At 46.3% G+C, this 18,150-nt stretch overlaps 1 protein-coding gene across 7 annotated transcripts in view; it reads left to right on the forward strand.

Moving 5' to 3' along the window:
- sugct (succinyl-CoA:glutarate-CoA transferase) overlaps nt 1-18,150 on the forward strand; it is an 842,325-nt gene that overhangs the window by 40,285 nt on the left and 783,890 nt on the right. For all 7 annotated transcript variants that reach the window (XM_072467239.1, XM_072467242.1, XM_072467243.1 and 4 more), the window contains 2 exons: nt 15,395-15,440; nt 15,536-15,609. In XM_072467239.1, coding sequence (XP_072323340.1) covers nt 15,395-15,440; nt 15,536-15,609 — 120 coding nt within the window. The remainder of the gene's footprint in view (nt 1-15,394; nt 15,441-15,535; nt 15,610-18,150) is intronic.

Here is an 18,150-nt window from a genome sequence, read left to right on the forward strand (position 1 = left end):
GAATGGAACACCTGTCCTACCCATCCCTTCCTTAACCTGACCTGATCTGCAACATTCAGATGTGTCTCCTGAAGCATGACCACGTCTGCCTTCAGTCCCTTTAGGTGCGCGAACACTCGGGCCCTCTTTACCGGCCCATTTAGGCCTCTCACATTCCACGTGATCAACCGGATTGGGGGGTTACACACCCCCGCCGACTAGCCATCTATCTCCTATCTTAGGCCAGTCCCGTGCTCGCGCCTCCCGCACCCTCCAGTCCCCCAGGCGGGGAACCCCCGTCCCGACCACCTCTTCCATTTTCAGTTCCCCCTCGGACAGTGCAGCAGCAACCCTAAAATCCACCCCCCCTCCGCTAGATCCACATCTAGCTCTTTTGCTCCCCCCATATTACTTCCGTGAGTCAGCTGACTTCTGCTGGCCCCGACTTCCCCCACCTTCCCGTTGATCTCCCCCGTGTGGGGGTCTCTCCTCCTCCTTACCTTCCTCCACCCCCCCCCCCTTTTTGCGCAGCCCCGCCCCCTGTGGCGCAGCTCCTGTTGCGGCCATTATCCCAGTTCCCTCATCCCCAAGTCTCACCTCCCTCCAGCACCGACACCCACATTCCCCATCACCATCATCTCGTCTACAGAAAAGAAAAAAGGGAATTTTAGGAATTTTAACCAGAACGCTACCCACATCCCCATCCATCATCCCACCCATGAAGAATTCTTTACCCCTATTTACAACCCCATATACAACCAACATCTCCCCCCACAACCACGTCCCCTCAGTTCGAGTCCAGTTTTTCCGTCTGAATAAAGGTCCAAGCCTCTTCTGGCGTTTCAAAATAATGGCGTCGGTCCTGATAAGTGACCCACAGTCGCGCAGGCTGCAGCATGCCAAACCTGACTTTTTTTTATGCAGAACCGCCTTGGCCCGGTTGAAGCCAGCTCTCCACCTTGCCACCTCCGCTCTCCAATCCAGGTAAACTCGGATCACCGCGTTCTCCCATCTACTGCTCTGCACCTTCTTGGTCCATCTCAGCACACTTTCTTTATCCGCGAAGCGATGGAACCTTGCCACTATCACCCTTGGTGGCTCATCAGCCTTGGGTCTCCTCGCCAGGACCCGGTGAGCCCCCTGCAACTCCAGGGGAATCGGAGAGGCCTCCGCTCCCATCAGCGAATGGAGCATCGTACTCACATGCGCCCCGGCATCAGCTCCCTCCACTCCTTCGGGAAGACCCAGAATCCGGAGGTTCTTCCTCCTTGACCTGTTCTCCAGGACCTCGATTCTCTCGGCCCACCTCCTGTGCACCGCCTCGTGCACCTCCATTTTTACCGCCAGGCCCAGGATCTCGTCCTCGTTATCATTCATTTTATCTTTCACCTCACGAAGCTCAACCGCCTGGGTCTTCTGGGTCTCCTTCAGCCCCTCGATCGCCAACAGCATTGGCGCCAGCACCTCCTTTTTAAGCTCCTCCACACAGCGCTTAAGGAACTCCTGCTGGTCCGGCCCCCATGCTGCTCGATCTCCGCCATCTTGCTTTTTCCCCCTCGTTTTTGCCGCTGCTCCAGAGCCTCTTTTCTCGCCGCTCCACCGCTGATCTCGGCCATATACCGAAAGGGGGGACCTTACTGCACCTTCCCACATGGGATCAAATCAAAAAAGTTCCGTTGGGGCTCCTCTGGAGAGCCCGAAAGTCCGTTATCGCGGGAGCTGCCGAAACGTGCGGCTTAGCTCCGCATCGCCGCAACCGGAAGTCCCTCCCCCAGTTACTGTTGATACATAGAGCGAGTAAATGCTTTGCATACAACATTTGAGGCTTCTTGGAGAAGGACCAGAACTGGGGTTGGACAGGGTCGGAACCTGTACAACTCGGTTGTTGGTGAGTTTGGATATTTAAAGTCTGCCGTGTGAGAGGAAGAAGATAATGGGGGAGGGGAGAGGAACCTTCAGCTTGAAAGTCAAAGAATGTTGTTGCTTGTGACAAGCTACTGACGTCAAAACTATTTTAATCTCTTTTTTTTAAATTTAGAGTACCCAATTTGTTTCCCCCCCAATTAAGGAGCAATTTAGCGTGGCAAGTCCACCTAACCTGCACATCTTTGGGTTGCGGGGGTGAAAACCATGCAGACAATGGGAAAATGTGCAAACTCCACATGGGCAGTGCCCCGGGGCTGGGATCGAACCCAGGTACTTAGCACCGTAGGCATCAGTGCTGACCACTGCGCCACGGTGCTGCCCTTACTGATGTCAAAACTAAAGCCCAGCATTCCTAGAGCTGAACAAAGCAAATTGAAGACCTAACTCAGTGAGAGCCAGTGCCCGTGAACTAGCCACCTCCCAGAGTGAGCCTCAATCAGTCTGGCTTAGTTTGGAACTTCAGTAGGAATTTCAGGCAACCAAAAAAAGGCACCAGGACACGATGGAAATACCTAAGAGACACCACCACTCCAGCACAATTTTCTGTTCAAATTTCCAAGTTTTCAGCACCATCTCGCATGAACAGAGCTGCTGAGTTTGAGAAATCGCACCTCTTCCGATCAATTCACCAGTTGCAGGCCTTTCTTGACTATCTGATGCAGTCACAAGGACCAGTGGAGTGTAAGCAACAAACAGCTGGCAATACTTCCAGTTCTCCAAATAAATCCATCACTTTACAGTCTTGCGAAAAGGCCTTCCATCGGTGAAGTTTGAAGAGATGAGAGGAGGAAAAGAAATAAACAACATAATGGATTGTAATTTAGAGAAGCAATCCGAGATACTGGCCGCCCTGAGGGTATTGATTAATCCATGTTTGATAAACCAAAAAGCTGCTGCTTCCATACAAAGAAATCAACTGGAGGCTGCTGATAAACATTCTTCTGACCATTAGACCCCTTGTCAACAGCGCAATAGACTTTTGGGTTAATTGGGACTAATTAAAGATTAAAGATAAAAGTTAATCAATTGGATAACATTTATCTAATTCCTGTATTTTATGGATCTAGTGTAGGCTGGCAATTAATAAGAAGCTACACCCTCATCATAGTATGTAAGCCATAATGCTATATCATCAAATTAACTCAAGTACTGAGTGAAGGCCTGATCCTTGGGTGTCTCTCCAAGGTAAGGATTTTGCTTGAAGGGAAATCAAAGTATTTTTGGGATTAATTATTCTTTGCACTTTTGGGTCATTTAGTTTGGATTGAAATTCAGTAGCCTGAAGGACTCACGATTGCTCTTTTTTCTACAGATTGGTAGTGTGATTTATGTGAATCCCAATTTTGCCAGAATATCTCCCAAGCACCCCTTCACCCTGCCAAAATGAAGGGATTAGGACATCTCTGGTGAGGAGCAATAGCTGACCTGTACAAATGCAAATCAGTATCAATGATTTGTGATCATAATTGTCAAATTCAGGTTGATAATACATTTATCATTCTGAGGTTTCCATCAGTTTGGAGAACGCTTACCTATCACACTTGTAATTGTTGGATCCCTTTTTCTTCATACCTGCCCTTACCATCCAGAGACTACTCTTGATGGATCAATTAATGTTATTTTTCAGTGGAAATAGTAGTCCCTTCAGTTTTAGGCAATTACCATGGTTGCACAGGCCCCAGGAAAAATCTAACGGTTCCTTTAACTAGTCTGTAAACTTGCTAAAGGATGACTTGAAGGGAATAATCTCTTGGCAGTTCTTATGTTTTAATTTTTTCACCAGTCCTCTCCATTTTCCCTTTCCCCCATCTATTTGACCTGCACCGTTAGGCCCTCCCGAAATTGTGGTTTAAGATATCACCATACCAGACCAGTTGTTGATGAATGGATTGTGGCACAGTGTTTTCAAAGAGTCAAGGTGATAGTATAAATATTTAAATCGACAACAAACTAAAAATATGAAATTGCAGATTTATTATTGCAGACTGCTTAGAGATGGAAGCCACACTCTGCTTCCGCTCTATACACCGTGATATCAATAGATTAGCCATTCTATCAAAAGTGTGCAACTGCCAAAAAATGATTCCACTTTCCATAGTCCACTTGGGAGTTATATGAAATAACATACTACATTTCCTAGTACATCTGGGGTCTCGTCAACAGTGAAAGACTTTTGCATCCTTTGATCTTTAGATATTAGTGTCAGTGCTTTATTTTTTAATTTTTAAAAATAAATTTGGAGTACCCAACTATATATTTTTTTCAAATTAAGGGGCAATTTAGCGTGGCCAATCCACTTAATCTGCACATCTTTGGGTTGTGGGGTTGAAACCCTCGAAGACATGGGGAGAATGTGCAAGTGTCAGTGCTTCATGACGGAGCAACAAGAAAACTTTATATTTTTATGACTGAGGGAATCTTAACCATCCATATCTATTTTATAAAGCATATCTGTTAATTACATTATATTTTCCCCCTTTCCCTTCATTTCCCACATTTTTGTTCAAAGAATTGTAGGAACTGGTTTGAATGAGTGAGTAACTCCTCCAACTCAAGATTCTCATTCAGTTGAGCCTTATTAAATTTGGATCTGAAAGCATCCTATCATTGATTTTTGAAAATTAGCACATTGTTGACAGCCTAGACTTTGAAATGACCTAACAAAATACAATTCATCCAAGAGTAGCAAATCTAATGCCATCATCCTTCATGTATGATAATTTTGATGCGGTAATGTCTCAGTAGTGGGGCATTAACCATGTGGGATTTCTCTCCCTGGACCTTATGAATAATACATTTTGAGGCGTTTTCTTTTCTCTCAACCTCCCATTGCCTCAACAGATCCTAACATCTCTGTTACAACTGCCAAACAATTATTTACACCATTGCATCGTAATATATTAAATCCTAAAAGACAAATGCTCAAAGTCCAAGCTCTAATGTTGCTTATACCTCTCAATAATCTCTAATCCCTCCGCAGATCTCTTCACTACCCACCACTGTTCGCCACTCTCTGTAAAACAAATCTAAACTCTGTTCTTTACTTAGATCAATGCCTCCGTATATAATTTGAGACTAATTGGAGGTCAATTTGTTTCTGCCAGGTCTTAGATACTGCAAAAAGATCTCCTCTGGACCTTTTTCCTTACGCATAAATATACATATCTTTCAAATTCTCAACAGTGCTACATAAATATCTGCAGCTGCAAAGGTTTACTGAACTGAATTCTGTACCGCCTCACCATCTTAACATTGTCATATCCCTGAAATGTCCACCGCATTCGAGAGCACTACAAAGAGCAGAGTTCACTTGACAATGTCTGGTGATGATTACACAACATTATTAGCACATTCAGTGAAGGCGGTGACATAATGGTCACTGGACTAAGAAACAAGAGGCGAATGCTGTGGGAAGATGGGTTAATGTCACATAAACGGGTGCTACCTATCTTCTGGATTCCTAGTGTTGTCTGTAATGTTAAGACACTTTGACCAGTTTATATTAACCCAGGTGGCCACACTAGATTAATTCAATTAATAAACTCTAGAATTGAAAGCTAGTCTCAGTAATTGGTAACCATGAAACTATCACCACATGTCATTAAACACTTATTTAATTCACTAATACCCTTTAGCGATGGAAATTTGGTCTACATGTTACTCCAGATTCTCAGTAATGTGGCTGCCTCTTAACTGCCCCCTGAAATAGCCATTAGGGATGGGCAACAAATACTGGCCTTACCAGCGGTGCTCACATACCGTGAAATAATAAATAAATAAATTTCTGGGAAACTCTTGACTCTGAGTAACATTGGCAGAATATTGATGAGGTGTTGTAACCTGGAACAAGTGATGAAGTCTGAGACAGCAGTTGGTACTGTACATTGTAATGGCACAAGGCAGTCGGGAAAGTTTGGCTGTAGACCCAACTGGTTTTCATTGATCTCAGATATACATTATTGTTCATGCCCATTTGTGAGCTCAAAGTACTTGCAATATCAAATTCCATGCAACATGAGGCAGTGTCATTACAACTGGAGTGGTCATGATTTTTCAAGCATTACCAACACTAACATCAGGCCTTTGGATTCCCTAATCTTTATCAACTGCCTTTCTCTAATTGCTGTTTTCCAGATTCTTGACACTAGCACATTGTTTGCTATTGATCTCTGAGGTTCCATTTTGAGATACCACAAAGACAGTTTAACAGCTCTTCGTGTTCAGTAATGGGGCTTCCACAATTTCTCGCTGGTAGATTGTGTTGTATGTGTAAAATCTCAGATACTTTGACCAGTATTTTAAACAAAGTTTTACCCAGATGTCTTTATTCGCGAGGAGAGCAAAGGATAACACAAGTATAAAGTCAAACCAATTTTATTCAAGATGTGGAGATGCCAGCGTTGGACTGGGGTGAGCACAGTAAGAAGTCTTACAACACCAGGTTAAAGTCCAATAGGTTTGTTTCAAACACTAGCTTTCGGAGCACTGCTCCTTCCTCAGGTGAATTTTATTCAACAACAGTGTTTACCCTTAAATTAGTCCCAAACCATATATTAAAGATTCCAAGATTCATTATACTACCTGTATTGATGGACTTGGTTGAGTCTCGATTTCCTCCGGGTCTTCCTTTGTTGCAAAGGTGGGTCTCGCACACTGCTTCCTTCTGCCTCTAGTCAGATGTCTCGATGGCCCCTGCATGGAGTCTTCATTGCTGGGAAGTCTGTGAGTTTGATTCTTATACCCTTCCTCGTGCCTTCCAGAAACCTCTCTGGCTTTTGGCCTCGGGAGGGGGTTCCAACACCCAATGGATTAGATAATTACGGCTTGGCAGGACACGGGGCCCGCCCCCAGGTGTTCATCTCTGGTGGTATTACTGTTGCCGTATGCATCCCGGAATGTTGGATGAGGTTGATAAAGAGATAGTAAAGGGCAGCACGGTGGCGCAGTGGTTAGCACTGGGACTGCGGCGCTGAGGACCTGGGTTCGAATCCTGGCCCTGGGTCACTGTCCGTGTGGAGTTTGCACATTCTCCCCGTGTCTGCGTGAGTTTCACCCCCACAGCCCAAAGATGTGCAGGTTAGGTGGATTGGCCACACTAAATTGGCCCTTAATTGGGAAAAAAAGATATAGAGATAGTAGATGCAATGGTGATAATCTTCCAAAATTCTGTAGTTTCTGGAATGATTCCAGAAGATTGGAAGGTAGCAAATGTCACCCCACTATTTAAGAAGGGAGAGAGAGGGAGAAAATCGGGAACTGCAGACCTATTAGCCTTGCACCAGGTTAATTACCTCTGGTGGGGTGGCACAGTGGTTAGCACTGCTGTCTCACAGCGCCAAGGACCCGGGTTTGATTCCAGCCTTGGGTGACTGTCTGTGTGGAGTTTGCACATTCTCCCTGTGCCTGCGTGGGTTTCCTCCGGGTGCTCCGGTTTCCTTCCACAAGTCCCGAAAGACGGGCTATTAGGTAATTTAGATATTCTGAATTATCCCTGTGTACCTGAACAGGCACCAGAATGTTGCGATTAGGGGCTTTTCACAGTAACTTCATCGCAGTGTTAATGTAAGCTTACTTGTAACAATAAAGATTATCATTATTATGTGCAGAATGTTTCTTAAATGGTAGGAAATTAGAAAGTGTAGATCTACAAATTGACCGGATGTGTGTTTGTCCATAAGTCACTCACTGAAAGCTAACATGCAGATGCAGCAATTATAATAATAATTAATTAGGAAGGTAATGGAAATTTCGCCTTTATCACAAGAGGTTTTGAGTACAGGAGTAGTGAAATCTTGCTTCAATTATACAGAAGCTTGGTTAGACCGCACCTGGAATACTGTGTGAAGTTTTCGATCCTTTACCTCAGAAAGGGCATTATTGCTGTAAAGGGAGTGCAACAAAGTTACGCCAGGGCCTGGATTTTAGGCCTGATAAAATTGGACATTTTTGGAATGTTTAAGGCTGAGATTGATAGATATCTGATTAACAATAAAGTAAAGGGTTTATGGGGATAATGTAGATAGAAGGCATTGTTCAGCCATGATCGTATTGAATGGTGAAGCAGGCTCACTGGACTGAATGGTCTACTCCTTTTCCTATATTTATTGCTCACTCCTAAGTTGTCCTTGAAAAGACAGTGAGCCGTCGTGAACTGCTGCAGTCTTTGTGGGGATGATACTGCCACCGTGCTGTTAAATAGGGCATTGCAGTGTTCTGATCTAGTAATGATGATGGAAAGAGGATATATGTCCAAGTGGGATGGTGTGTCTTTTGGAGGGGAACCTGGATGTGATGGTCTCCTGACCTTGTCCTTCGAGGTGCTCGTGATCACAGGCTTGGAAGTTGTTATAACCAGGGTGGGGAAGAACACTTTTTCCTGAATAGAACTGAAATGAAAGTGAGAAACCTCTCTTTAAACCTACTTGTTAAAATGTAATGTTGTGTATGTATACCCATTTTGACAACAGCCATATGACCTTATTGATAAAAGTTCATAATTTCAGATTAGCCAACCAGTCGATCATGCTACTTTTGCTATGAGAATAGGTTTGTTCTGAAACCATGACCTAAGTTCTCAAATGTACCTGAGTTTTGTTGCATTGAGGCAGTTGTTATCCTCCACAGTTTCCATTGATTCAGCACAATGTTTTGGCAAATCACATTGTGGAGATGAATAAACAAACATCAGTTTATGCATGAATAGAATTAAGCTAATGGTAAGTCTAAATAGCTGATATGGACTTCCGGGTGCGGCGATACCAGCTGAGTCGCACGTTTCGGCAGCTCCCGGTGGAACGGACTTTTGGGCTCTTAATAAGAGCCCCAACGGCAATTTTAACGGCTGAAAGTACTGTGCGGTGAACCAGAAGGGAATCCCCCTGGATACGGATGAAAAAAGGAGAGGAAGGTGGCCGGATTGCGGTGGATCTTTTAGAGCAGCGGCAAGGAAGGCAAGCAAAAACCAAGATGGCGTCGGTAGGTGGCAGTTTAATATGGGGCCTTGAACAACACGTGTTTTTGAAACGCTGCGTGGAAGAAGTCAAAAAGGAAATGAAGAAGGAGCTGTTGGCCCCGATATTACAGGCGATTGAAGGGCTAAAGGAGGAGCAAAAGACCCAGGAGCGGGAGCTTCGGGTCGTGAAGGCAAAGGCTGCCGAGAATGAGGACGACATACAGGGCCTGGTGGTGAAGACGGAGATGCAAGAGGCACACCATAAACGATGTGTGGAAAGGCTGGAGGTGCTGGAGAACAACGCGAGGAGGAACAACCTAAGGATTCTTGGTCTTCCTGAAGGTGCGGAGGGAGCGGACGTCGGGGCATATGTGAGCACGATGCTGCACTCGTTAATGGGAGCGGAGGCCCCGGCGGGTCCGCTGGAGGTGGAGGGAGCATACCGAGTGATGGCGCGAGGACCGAGAGCAGGAGAAATTCCTAGAGCCATAGTGGTGAGATTCCTCCGTTTTAAGGACAAAGAGATGGTCCTTAGATGGGCAAAGAAAACTCGGAGCAGTAAGTGGGAGAATGCGGTGATCCGCGTACACCAAGACTGGAGTGCGGAGGTGGCGAGAAGGAGGGCGAGCTTTAATCGGGCCAAGGCGGTGCTTCACAAAAAGAAGATAAAATTCGGAATGCTGCAACCGGCAAGACTGTGGGTCACATATCAAGGGAGGCACCACTACTTTGAGACGGCGGATGAGGCGTGGACTTTTATCGTGGAAGAAAAATTGGAATGAGCGGGTTTAAAAAAAAAAAGAACGTTTGAAACAAAGTGGTGGGGCGTGTATGGGGGGCAAAGAGGGGGGTAAAAAGGGGGGAAAGAGGAGTTTTATGTTATTAATCCTGCGATGTGGTAACTTTTCTCCCTTCCACAGGAGGTGGTGGGGGGAGGAAAGGAGGTGGAGGAGATGGGGCGTTGGCCATTGGGGGCGGGGCCAAGGGGGAAGCGCGGGCTCGGTTCCCGCGCTATGATAATCATGGCGGGAATAGGGAAGCAGGAAGGAGGTGCGAGCCGAGGTCACGGGGGGAAGCCGAGGTCGGCCAGAGTTTGCTGACTTCTGGGAGCAACATGGGGGGTGTAACTACGCTAGTGGGTGATCTAGCGGGGGGGGGTGGGAGGGGGGAATTATTGGGCTGCTGCTGCTGGGGAGAGGGGGGAGCTGGCATGGGGTGGGATGGGCGGGGCAGCACCGCCTGGGGGGGACACAGCTGCGTGGGAACCGGGTGAGGAGCTGGAAAAAGGGGATGGCTAATCGACAAGGGGGGGGGGGGGTAAAAAGCCCCCCAACCCGGCTGATCACGTGGAACGTAAGAGGGCTGAACGGGCCGATAAAGAGGGCACGGGTACTCGCACACCTTAAGAAACTTAAGGCAGACGTGGTTATGTTACAGGAAACACACTTGAAACTGATAGACCAGGTGAGACTACGCAAAGGTTGGGTGGGGCAGGTGTTCCATTCGGGGCTAGATGCGAAAAACAGGGGGGTGGCTATATTAGTGGGGAAGCGGGTAATGTTTGAGGCAAAGACTATAGTGGCGGATAGCGGGGGCAGATACGTGATGGTGAGTGGCAAACTACAGGGGGAGACGGTGGTTTTGGTAAACGTATATGCCCCGAACTGGGATGATGCCAATTTTATGAGTCGTATGCTAGGACGCATCCCGGACCTAGAGGTGGGAAAGTTGGTAATGGGCGGAGATTTCAATACGGTGTTGGAACCAGGGCTGGACAGGTCGAGGTCCAGGACTGGAAGGAGGCCGGCAGCAGCCAAGGTGCTTAAAGATTTTATGGAGCAGATGGGAGGAGTAGACCCGTGGAGATTTAGCAGACCGAGGAGTAAGGAGTTTTTGTTTTTCTCCTATGTCCACAAAGTCTATTCGCGAAGAGACTTTTTTGTTTTGGGAAGGGCGTTGATCCCGAAGGTGAGGGGAACGGAGTATACGGCTATAGCCATTTCGGATCACGCTCCACATTGGGTGGACTTGGAGATAGGGGAGGAAACAGAAGGGTGCCCACCCTGGAGAATGGACATGGGACTAATGGCAGATGAGGGGGTGTGTCTAAGGGTGAGGGGGTGCATTGAAAAGTACTTGGAACTCAATGATAATGGGGAGGTCCAGGTGGGAGTGGCCTGGGAGGCGCTGAAGGCAGTGGTTAGAGGGGAGCTGATATCAATAAGGGCACATAAAGGAAAGCAGGAGAGTAGGGAACGGGAGGGTTGCTGCAAGAACTTCTGAGGGTGGACAGGCAATATGCGGAGGCACCGGAGGAGGGACTGTACAGGGAAAGGCAAAGGCTACACGTAGAATTTGACTTGCTGACAACGGGTACTGCAGAGGCACAGTGGAGGAAGGCACAGGGTGTACAGTACGAATATGGGGAGAAGGCGAGCAGGTTGCTGGCCCACCAATTGAGGAAAAGGGGAGCAGCGAGGGAAATAGGGGGAGTGAGGGATGAGGAAGGAGAGATGGAGCGGGGAGCGGAGAGAGTGAATGGAGTGTTCAAGGTATTTTATAAAAAATTATACGAAGCTCAACCCCCGGATGGGAGGGAGAGAATGATGGGCTTTCTGGACCGGCTGGAATTTCCCAAGGTGGAGGAGCAGGAAAGGGTGGGACTGGGAGCACAGATTGAAATAGAGGAAGTAGTGAAAGGAATTAGGAGCATGCAGGCGGGGAAGGCTCCGGGACCGGATGGATTCCCAGTTGAATTTTACAGGAAATATGTGGACTTGCTCGCCCCGCTACTGATGAGGACCTTTAATGAGGCAAAGGAAAGGGGACAGCTGCCCCCGACTATGTCTGAGGCAACGATATCGCTTCTCCTAAAGAAGGAAAAGGACCCGCTGCAATGCGGGTCCTATAGACCTATTTCCCTCCTAAATGTAGACGCTAAGATTCTGGCCAAGGTAATGGCAATGAGGATAGAGGATTGTGTCCCGAGGGTGGTCCATGAGGACCAAACTGGGTTTGTGAAGGGGAGACAGCTGAATACGAATATACGGAGGCTGCTAGGGGTAATGATGATGCCCCCACCAGAGGGGGAATCGGAGATAGTGGTGGCGATGGATGCCGAGAAAGCATTTGATAGAGTGGAGTGGGATTATCTGTGGGAGGTGCTGAGGAGATTTGGTTTTGGAGATGAGTATGTTGGATGGGTGCAGCTGTCGTATAGGGCCCCAGTGGCGAGTGTGGTCACGAATGGACGGGGATCTGCATACTTTCGGCTCCATAGAGGGACAAGGCAGGGATGCCCTCTGTCCTCATTATTGTTTGCACTGGCGATTGAGCCCCTGGCAATAGCATTGAGGGGTTCCAAGAAGTGGAGGGGAGTACTTAGAGGAGGAGAAGAACACCGGATATCTCTGTATGCGGATGATTTGTTGTTATATGTAGCGGACCCGGCGGAGGGGATGCCAGAGATAATGCGGACACTTCGGGAGTTTGGAGAATTCTCAGGATATAAACTGAACATGGGGAAAAGTGAGTTGTTTGTGGTGCATCCAGGGGAGCAGAGCAGAGAAATAGAGGACTTTCCGCTGAGGAAGGTAACAAGGGACTTTCGTTACTTGGGGATCCAGATAGCCAAGAATTGGGGTACATTGCATAGGTTAAATTTAACGCGATTGGTGGAACAAATGGAGGAGGACTTCAAGAGATGGGACATGGTATCCCTGTCACTGGCAGGGAGGGTGCAGGCAGTTAAAATGGTAGTCCTCCCGAGATTCCTCTTTGTGTTTCAGTGCCTCCCGGTGGTGATCTCGAAGGCTCTTTTCAAAAGGATCGAAAAGAGTATCATGAGTTTTGTGTGGGCCGGGAAGACCCCGAGAGTGAGGAAGGGATTCTTACAGCGTAGTAGGGATAGGGGGGGGCTGGCACTACCGAGCCTAAGTGAGTACTACTGGGCCGCCAATATCTCAATGGTGAGTAAGTGGATGGGAGAAGAGGAGGGAGCGGCGTGGAAGAGATTGGAGAGGGTGTCCTGTAGGGGGACTAGCCTACAAGCTATGGTGACGGCCCCATTGCCGTTCTCACCGAAGAAATACACCACAAGCCCGGAGGTGCTTGAAAATTTGGGGACAGTGGAGACGGCATAGGGGAAAGACTGGAGCCTTGGTGGGGTCCCCGATAAGAAATAACCATAGGTTTGCCCCGGGGAGAATGGATGGGGGATTTGGAATATGGCAAAGAGCTGGAGTAACGCAACTGAAAGATCTGTTTGTGGATGGGAAGTTCGCAAGTCTGGGAGCGCTGACCGAGAAATATGGGTTGCCCCAAGGGAATGCATTCCGGTATATGCAACTGAGGGCTTTTGCGAGGCAACAGGTGAGGGAATTCCCGCAGCTCCCAACGCACGAGGTGCAGGACAGAGTGATCTCAAAGACATGGGTGGGGGATGGTAAGGTGTCAGATATATATAGGGAAATGAGGGACGAGGGGGAGATTATGGTAGATGAGCTGAAAGGGAAATGGGAAGAAGAGCTGGGGGAGGAGATTGAGGAGGAGCTGTGGGCGGATGCCCTGAGTAGGGTAAACTCATCGTCCTCGTGTGCCAGGCTAAGCCTGATTCAATTTAAGGTGTTACACAGGGCGCATGTGACTGGAGCACGGCTCAGTAAATTTTTTGCGGTAGAGGATAGGTGTGCGAGATGCTCGAGAAGCCCAGCGAATCACACCCACATGTTTTGGTCATGTCCGGCACTACAGGGGTTCTGGGTGGGGGTGACAAAGGTGCTTTCGAAAGTAGTGGGGGTCCAGGTCGAACCAAGCTGGGGGTTGGCTATATTTGGGGTTGCACAAGAGCCGGGAGTGCAGGAGGCGAGAGAGGCCGATGTTTTGGCCTTTGTGTCCCTAGTAGCCCGGCGCAGGATACTGTTGATGTGGAAGGAAGCCAAGCCCCCGGGGGTGGAGACCTGGATAAATGACATGGCAGGGTTTATAAAGCTGGAACGGATTAAGTTCGTCTTAAGGGGATCGGCTCAAGGGTTCACCAGGCGGTGGCAACCGTTCGTCGAATACCTCACAGAAAGATAGAGGGAATGGAAAAGAAGAAGGCAGCAGCAGCAGCCCGGGGGGGGGGGGGGGGGGGGGAGGAACCAGAAGGACTCTCAGGGTTGTTAATATATATGTATAATGTATATAGGTCGTTGCTATAAATAATTGTATATTGGACTGTTAAATCATATTTTTGGAGAGTGTTTATCTGAGACAAGCCAGTTGCCATTTTGTTTTAGTTTTCGTTTTTGTTATATATTATTTATTCTTTGTTTATAAAACAGGTCATTGTTATTTATACTGTTAAATTATTGTGTAAAGGATACACAATGTACTGTGATGGTTGACCAAAAATTTTCAATAAAATATTTTAAAAAATAAATAAATAAATAAATAAATAGCTGATATGTTAAAATGGGAGACTTGAAAGCATAGTTTCTACTAGACCCAGATAATATGATATGCTACGTTTTTGCAGCCTGGTGGGAATAGGATTTGTTTGGCCAATCCTAAGATGCAGCAATGGGACATTGCGGCAAAGTTGCTATAAAACGATGGAGGAGTATGCTTACAATGCTTAACTCTAAATAAATGTAAGACTGAGGGAAGGTTAGCTCCAGTACAATCATTCGTCAACTGGCTTTCCGGTTTAGAACAATGTTCTTCCTCTGATGGGTATGACTACTTCAGCTCCTGAAATATGAAGCATCAATAATATGACAGAAAATCTTAATTTCTACCTTGTAGATATTTATTCCTTCAAATCCTAATCCATAAAAAAAACCTCTTCCCAACCTTGGAGGATTTAAAATGTATGCATTTATCTTGGGTTTCTTCTATGGAAAATAGCCATCTATTGTAAGATAGGAGAATGGAGACAATTACACAAATGCTGTCAAAATGCTGCAGTTACTAAATATCGTGTGAGTTTCTCTGATTCATAACCTAGGCTTGCACCAGAGTTTGTTAGTGGTGTCTTCATTTCAAGATAGGTGCTGTCTCGCTTCACCGTGAAGGTGCATGATAGCTACCCAAATCTGAATAAAATACCAATGAACACTAATATTTACAAATCTCATGAAGGCCACGCCTTCTCAGCCTTGTCCCTCGCCTGAGGTGGTGATCCTCAGATTAAATCTCCACCAGTCAGCTCTCCCCCTCAAAGGGGAAAGCAGCCTATGGTCATCTGGGACTATGGTGACCTTAACTTACAAATCTACACAGTAGAAGATGCCTGAGGTAGGAAAATTACTACTTTTAATAGCACTGTATTTCTCTAAGGAAAGCAGCTCCCTTTAATGGTGTTATCAGCAGTGCAGTGAGATCTTGCTTTTTTCATCCCAATTTTGTAGACCAGTCAAAGATGACAGTCTGTAACTCATGAGTGTGGCCCTTTTGATTTCAGCCTGTATACCTGTGGAACGTCTCCCATGTGGTTTGAAGTTGAATTTGTGACTCTTTGACAATGAGCTCTAACACTTATGTGTTGCTTTTCAGGCAATGTAAAACCATTGGAAGGAGTTAAAATCCTAGATCTCACAAGGTAAACTCAAGTTCAGTAATGCAAAAGAAATCTTGTCAGGTGAGATTTTAACCATGTAAATGTAACTGCTTGTTTCCATTCTTTGTTCCAAGCAGGGTGCTGGCAGGACCCTTTGCCACTATGATCTTGGGGGACCTGGGTGCAGAAATCATCAAAGTAGAAAGACCAGGTAATAGATAGCTCAAATTTAATTGGAGAACATTAGCTTTTAATATATAAACACTGAATTGATAATTGGGTATGTTTGATAGATTTTAAGTTCTTATTTGGTAGAGCTGACTTCCTATGAGATTAATCTATAGGGGGCTGGTTTAGCTCAGTGGGCTTGACAGCTGGTTTGTGATGCAGAACAAGGCCAGCAGCGTGGGTTCAATTCCCGTACCAGCTCAGAATTCTGAATTCTCCCTCTGTGTACCCGAACAGGTGCTGGAATGTGGTGACTAGGGGCTTTTCACAGTAACTTTGTGGTGACAATAAAAAGATTATTATTATTATTGTCCGTCTGGAATGAGTGTCGCATTCTCACCTCTATTCAAAAGATTTAAGTCCCATTCAAGAAATATGGGCACAAAATCTCAGCTGAGATTTCCTTGCCGTCCTGATGGACTGTTGCATTGTTTGAGGTGCCGTCTTTCAGATGAGACTCACGCAAGGCCCCAGCTGTTCTCTCAGTTGGTGATAAAAGGTCCTGTAACACTATTTGAAGAGCAGGGGAGATATCTCTGGTGTCCTGGATCACAATTATTCATCAGCTACCATTGCTACAATCAGAAATTCAAAAACAAAGCACTGCAATGTTGGAAATCTGAAATCAAAACAGTCAGCGTGGTTGATGGGGCCCTCCACCATGTCCGATCTATTTCAAGTATCTCTGCCTTTCCTTCCCTCCAAGAATCATGATAGGGTTCCTCTTGTCCTCCATAAAAGCTCAGGAGGCCCGGGAAGGTAAGTAAACAGCATTTACTAAGTCAACATAAAGTGAAGGCCGCAACATGGCTTACAGCTCATAAGGTCCCAGCCAGGACTACCAAAAGAACCAGGGATCCCAGTCCGAGCCCCCTTTTATAGGGTAAATTTACAAGCACCTGCTGGGTGGGGGAGCTTGTATTCCACGGGCCTCACTGGGAGATCAATAGAGGTGTCCCCGTGGGTCTCGTGAGGGTTATTATATCCTCACTTCCATCCTACCAGCCTCCATATTAAGAGGATCATTTTCTGCCAAATCCACCACCACTAATCTGATTCCTTCACTAAACACATCTTCTCCTCTCTTACTCTTAGAGAACTCCAAAGGCATAGTTCCCTCCTCAACACCCTGGTCTACTCAGTTACCCCAGCACCCCCTCTCTTCCCTACGGCACCTTTCCATTCAAGCGTAGGAGATGCAACACCTATCCTTTTAGCTCCTCTCTTCTCACCCTCCAAGGTCCCAAACACACTTTGCAGGTGAAGCAGCAATTTAATTGTAAGTATTTCAATGTTACATACTGTATGCTCATAATGTGGTCTTGTCTATGTTGGGGAGAGACTGACCGCTTTGCAGAATGCTTTCCATTCTATGATTCGGTTAAATATTTGATAGTGTTGAATTTAGAGGGCTATGGAGATGGGGCAGCTGAATGAGACTAGCTAGGTAGCTGTTTCGGGAGCCTGTGCAGACATGATGGGCCGAATGGCACCTTCTGCGCTGTAAAATTTTGTGATTCATTTAGCCCGTAACCATGACCCTGGATTTCCTGTTGCTTGTCATTTCAATTTTCCACCTTCTCCCACTCTGACCTTGACCTGCCACTGTTTTTCAGTGAAGTTCTACACAAGCTTGAGGAACAGAACCTCAACTTTCAACTTGGCATTTTACAGCCTTTTGTACTCAACATGGGGTTCAACAATTTCAGATCATAACCTCTGCCTCCATTTTGTTTCATATTTTATTTGTGCTGGTTTGGCCGTTTCTAGTTTATTTCTTCCTTTACTATGGATTTGGACTGCTGCTATTTAGCCATCCATACCTCATCTAAACACATAGTTTGTGTCTTTACTTTGCCCAATGTCATTCCCTTCAGCATTTGTTCCATGACTCTTGCCCTCAACCCTATCACAGACCTTCCCTCCCCTCCCCCTCCCCCACCCCCTATCTCCCCATTTCACTTGCTCAAAATCTACTACCCTTCTACCTTTCCTCAGTTCTGATGAAGGGACAGCGACCTGAAATGTTAAATGTTTCTCTCTCTATGGATGCTGCCTGGCCTGAATATTTCTTGCATTTTCTGTTTTTATTGCTAAAAACAAATTTTATGGCTTTTGCTGATTGTAGAACTTGCTGTCACATTTTCCAACAATTCAACAGTGACCGCAAAATTCACAAGTACTTCATTGGCTATAAAGTACTTTGGGGCATGCTGAGGTTGTGAAAGATTTTTTTTTCTTATTAAAAAAAGCAGATGCTTTATTGGGCCTTCCCTATTGGGCCTTCCCATGCTTTTTTTGACACTATTTTCTACCACGGGCACCAGTGAAGGTTTTATGTTCAACAGTCATTTTGCTTTTTATTTAACTCCCATCCCTTTAAAATATTGAAGGTACACCTGGAATACTGTGAACAGTTTTGGTCCCCTTATCTAAGGAAAGATATACTGGTATTGGAGCAGTCCAGAGAAGGTTCACTAGGTTGATCCCAGGTATGGAGGAATTTTCTTGTGAGGAGATTGAG

This window comes from Scyliorhinus torazame, chromosome 11 (assembly GCF_047496885.1).
Source record: "Scyliorhinus torazame isolate Kashiwa2021f chromosome 11, sScyTor2.1, whole genome shotgun sequence".
Classification (NCBI taxonomy): domain Eukaryota; kingdom Metazoa; phylum Chordata; class Chondrichthyes; order Carcharhiniformes; family Scyliorhinidae; genus Scyliorhinus; species Scyliorhinus torazame.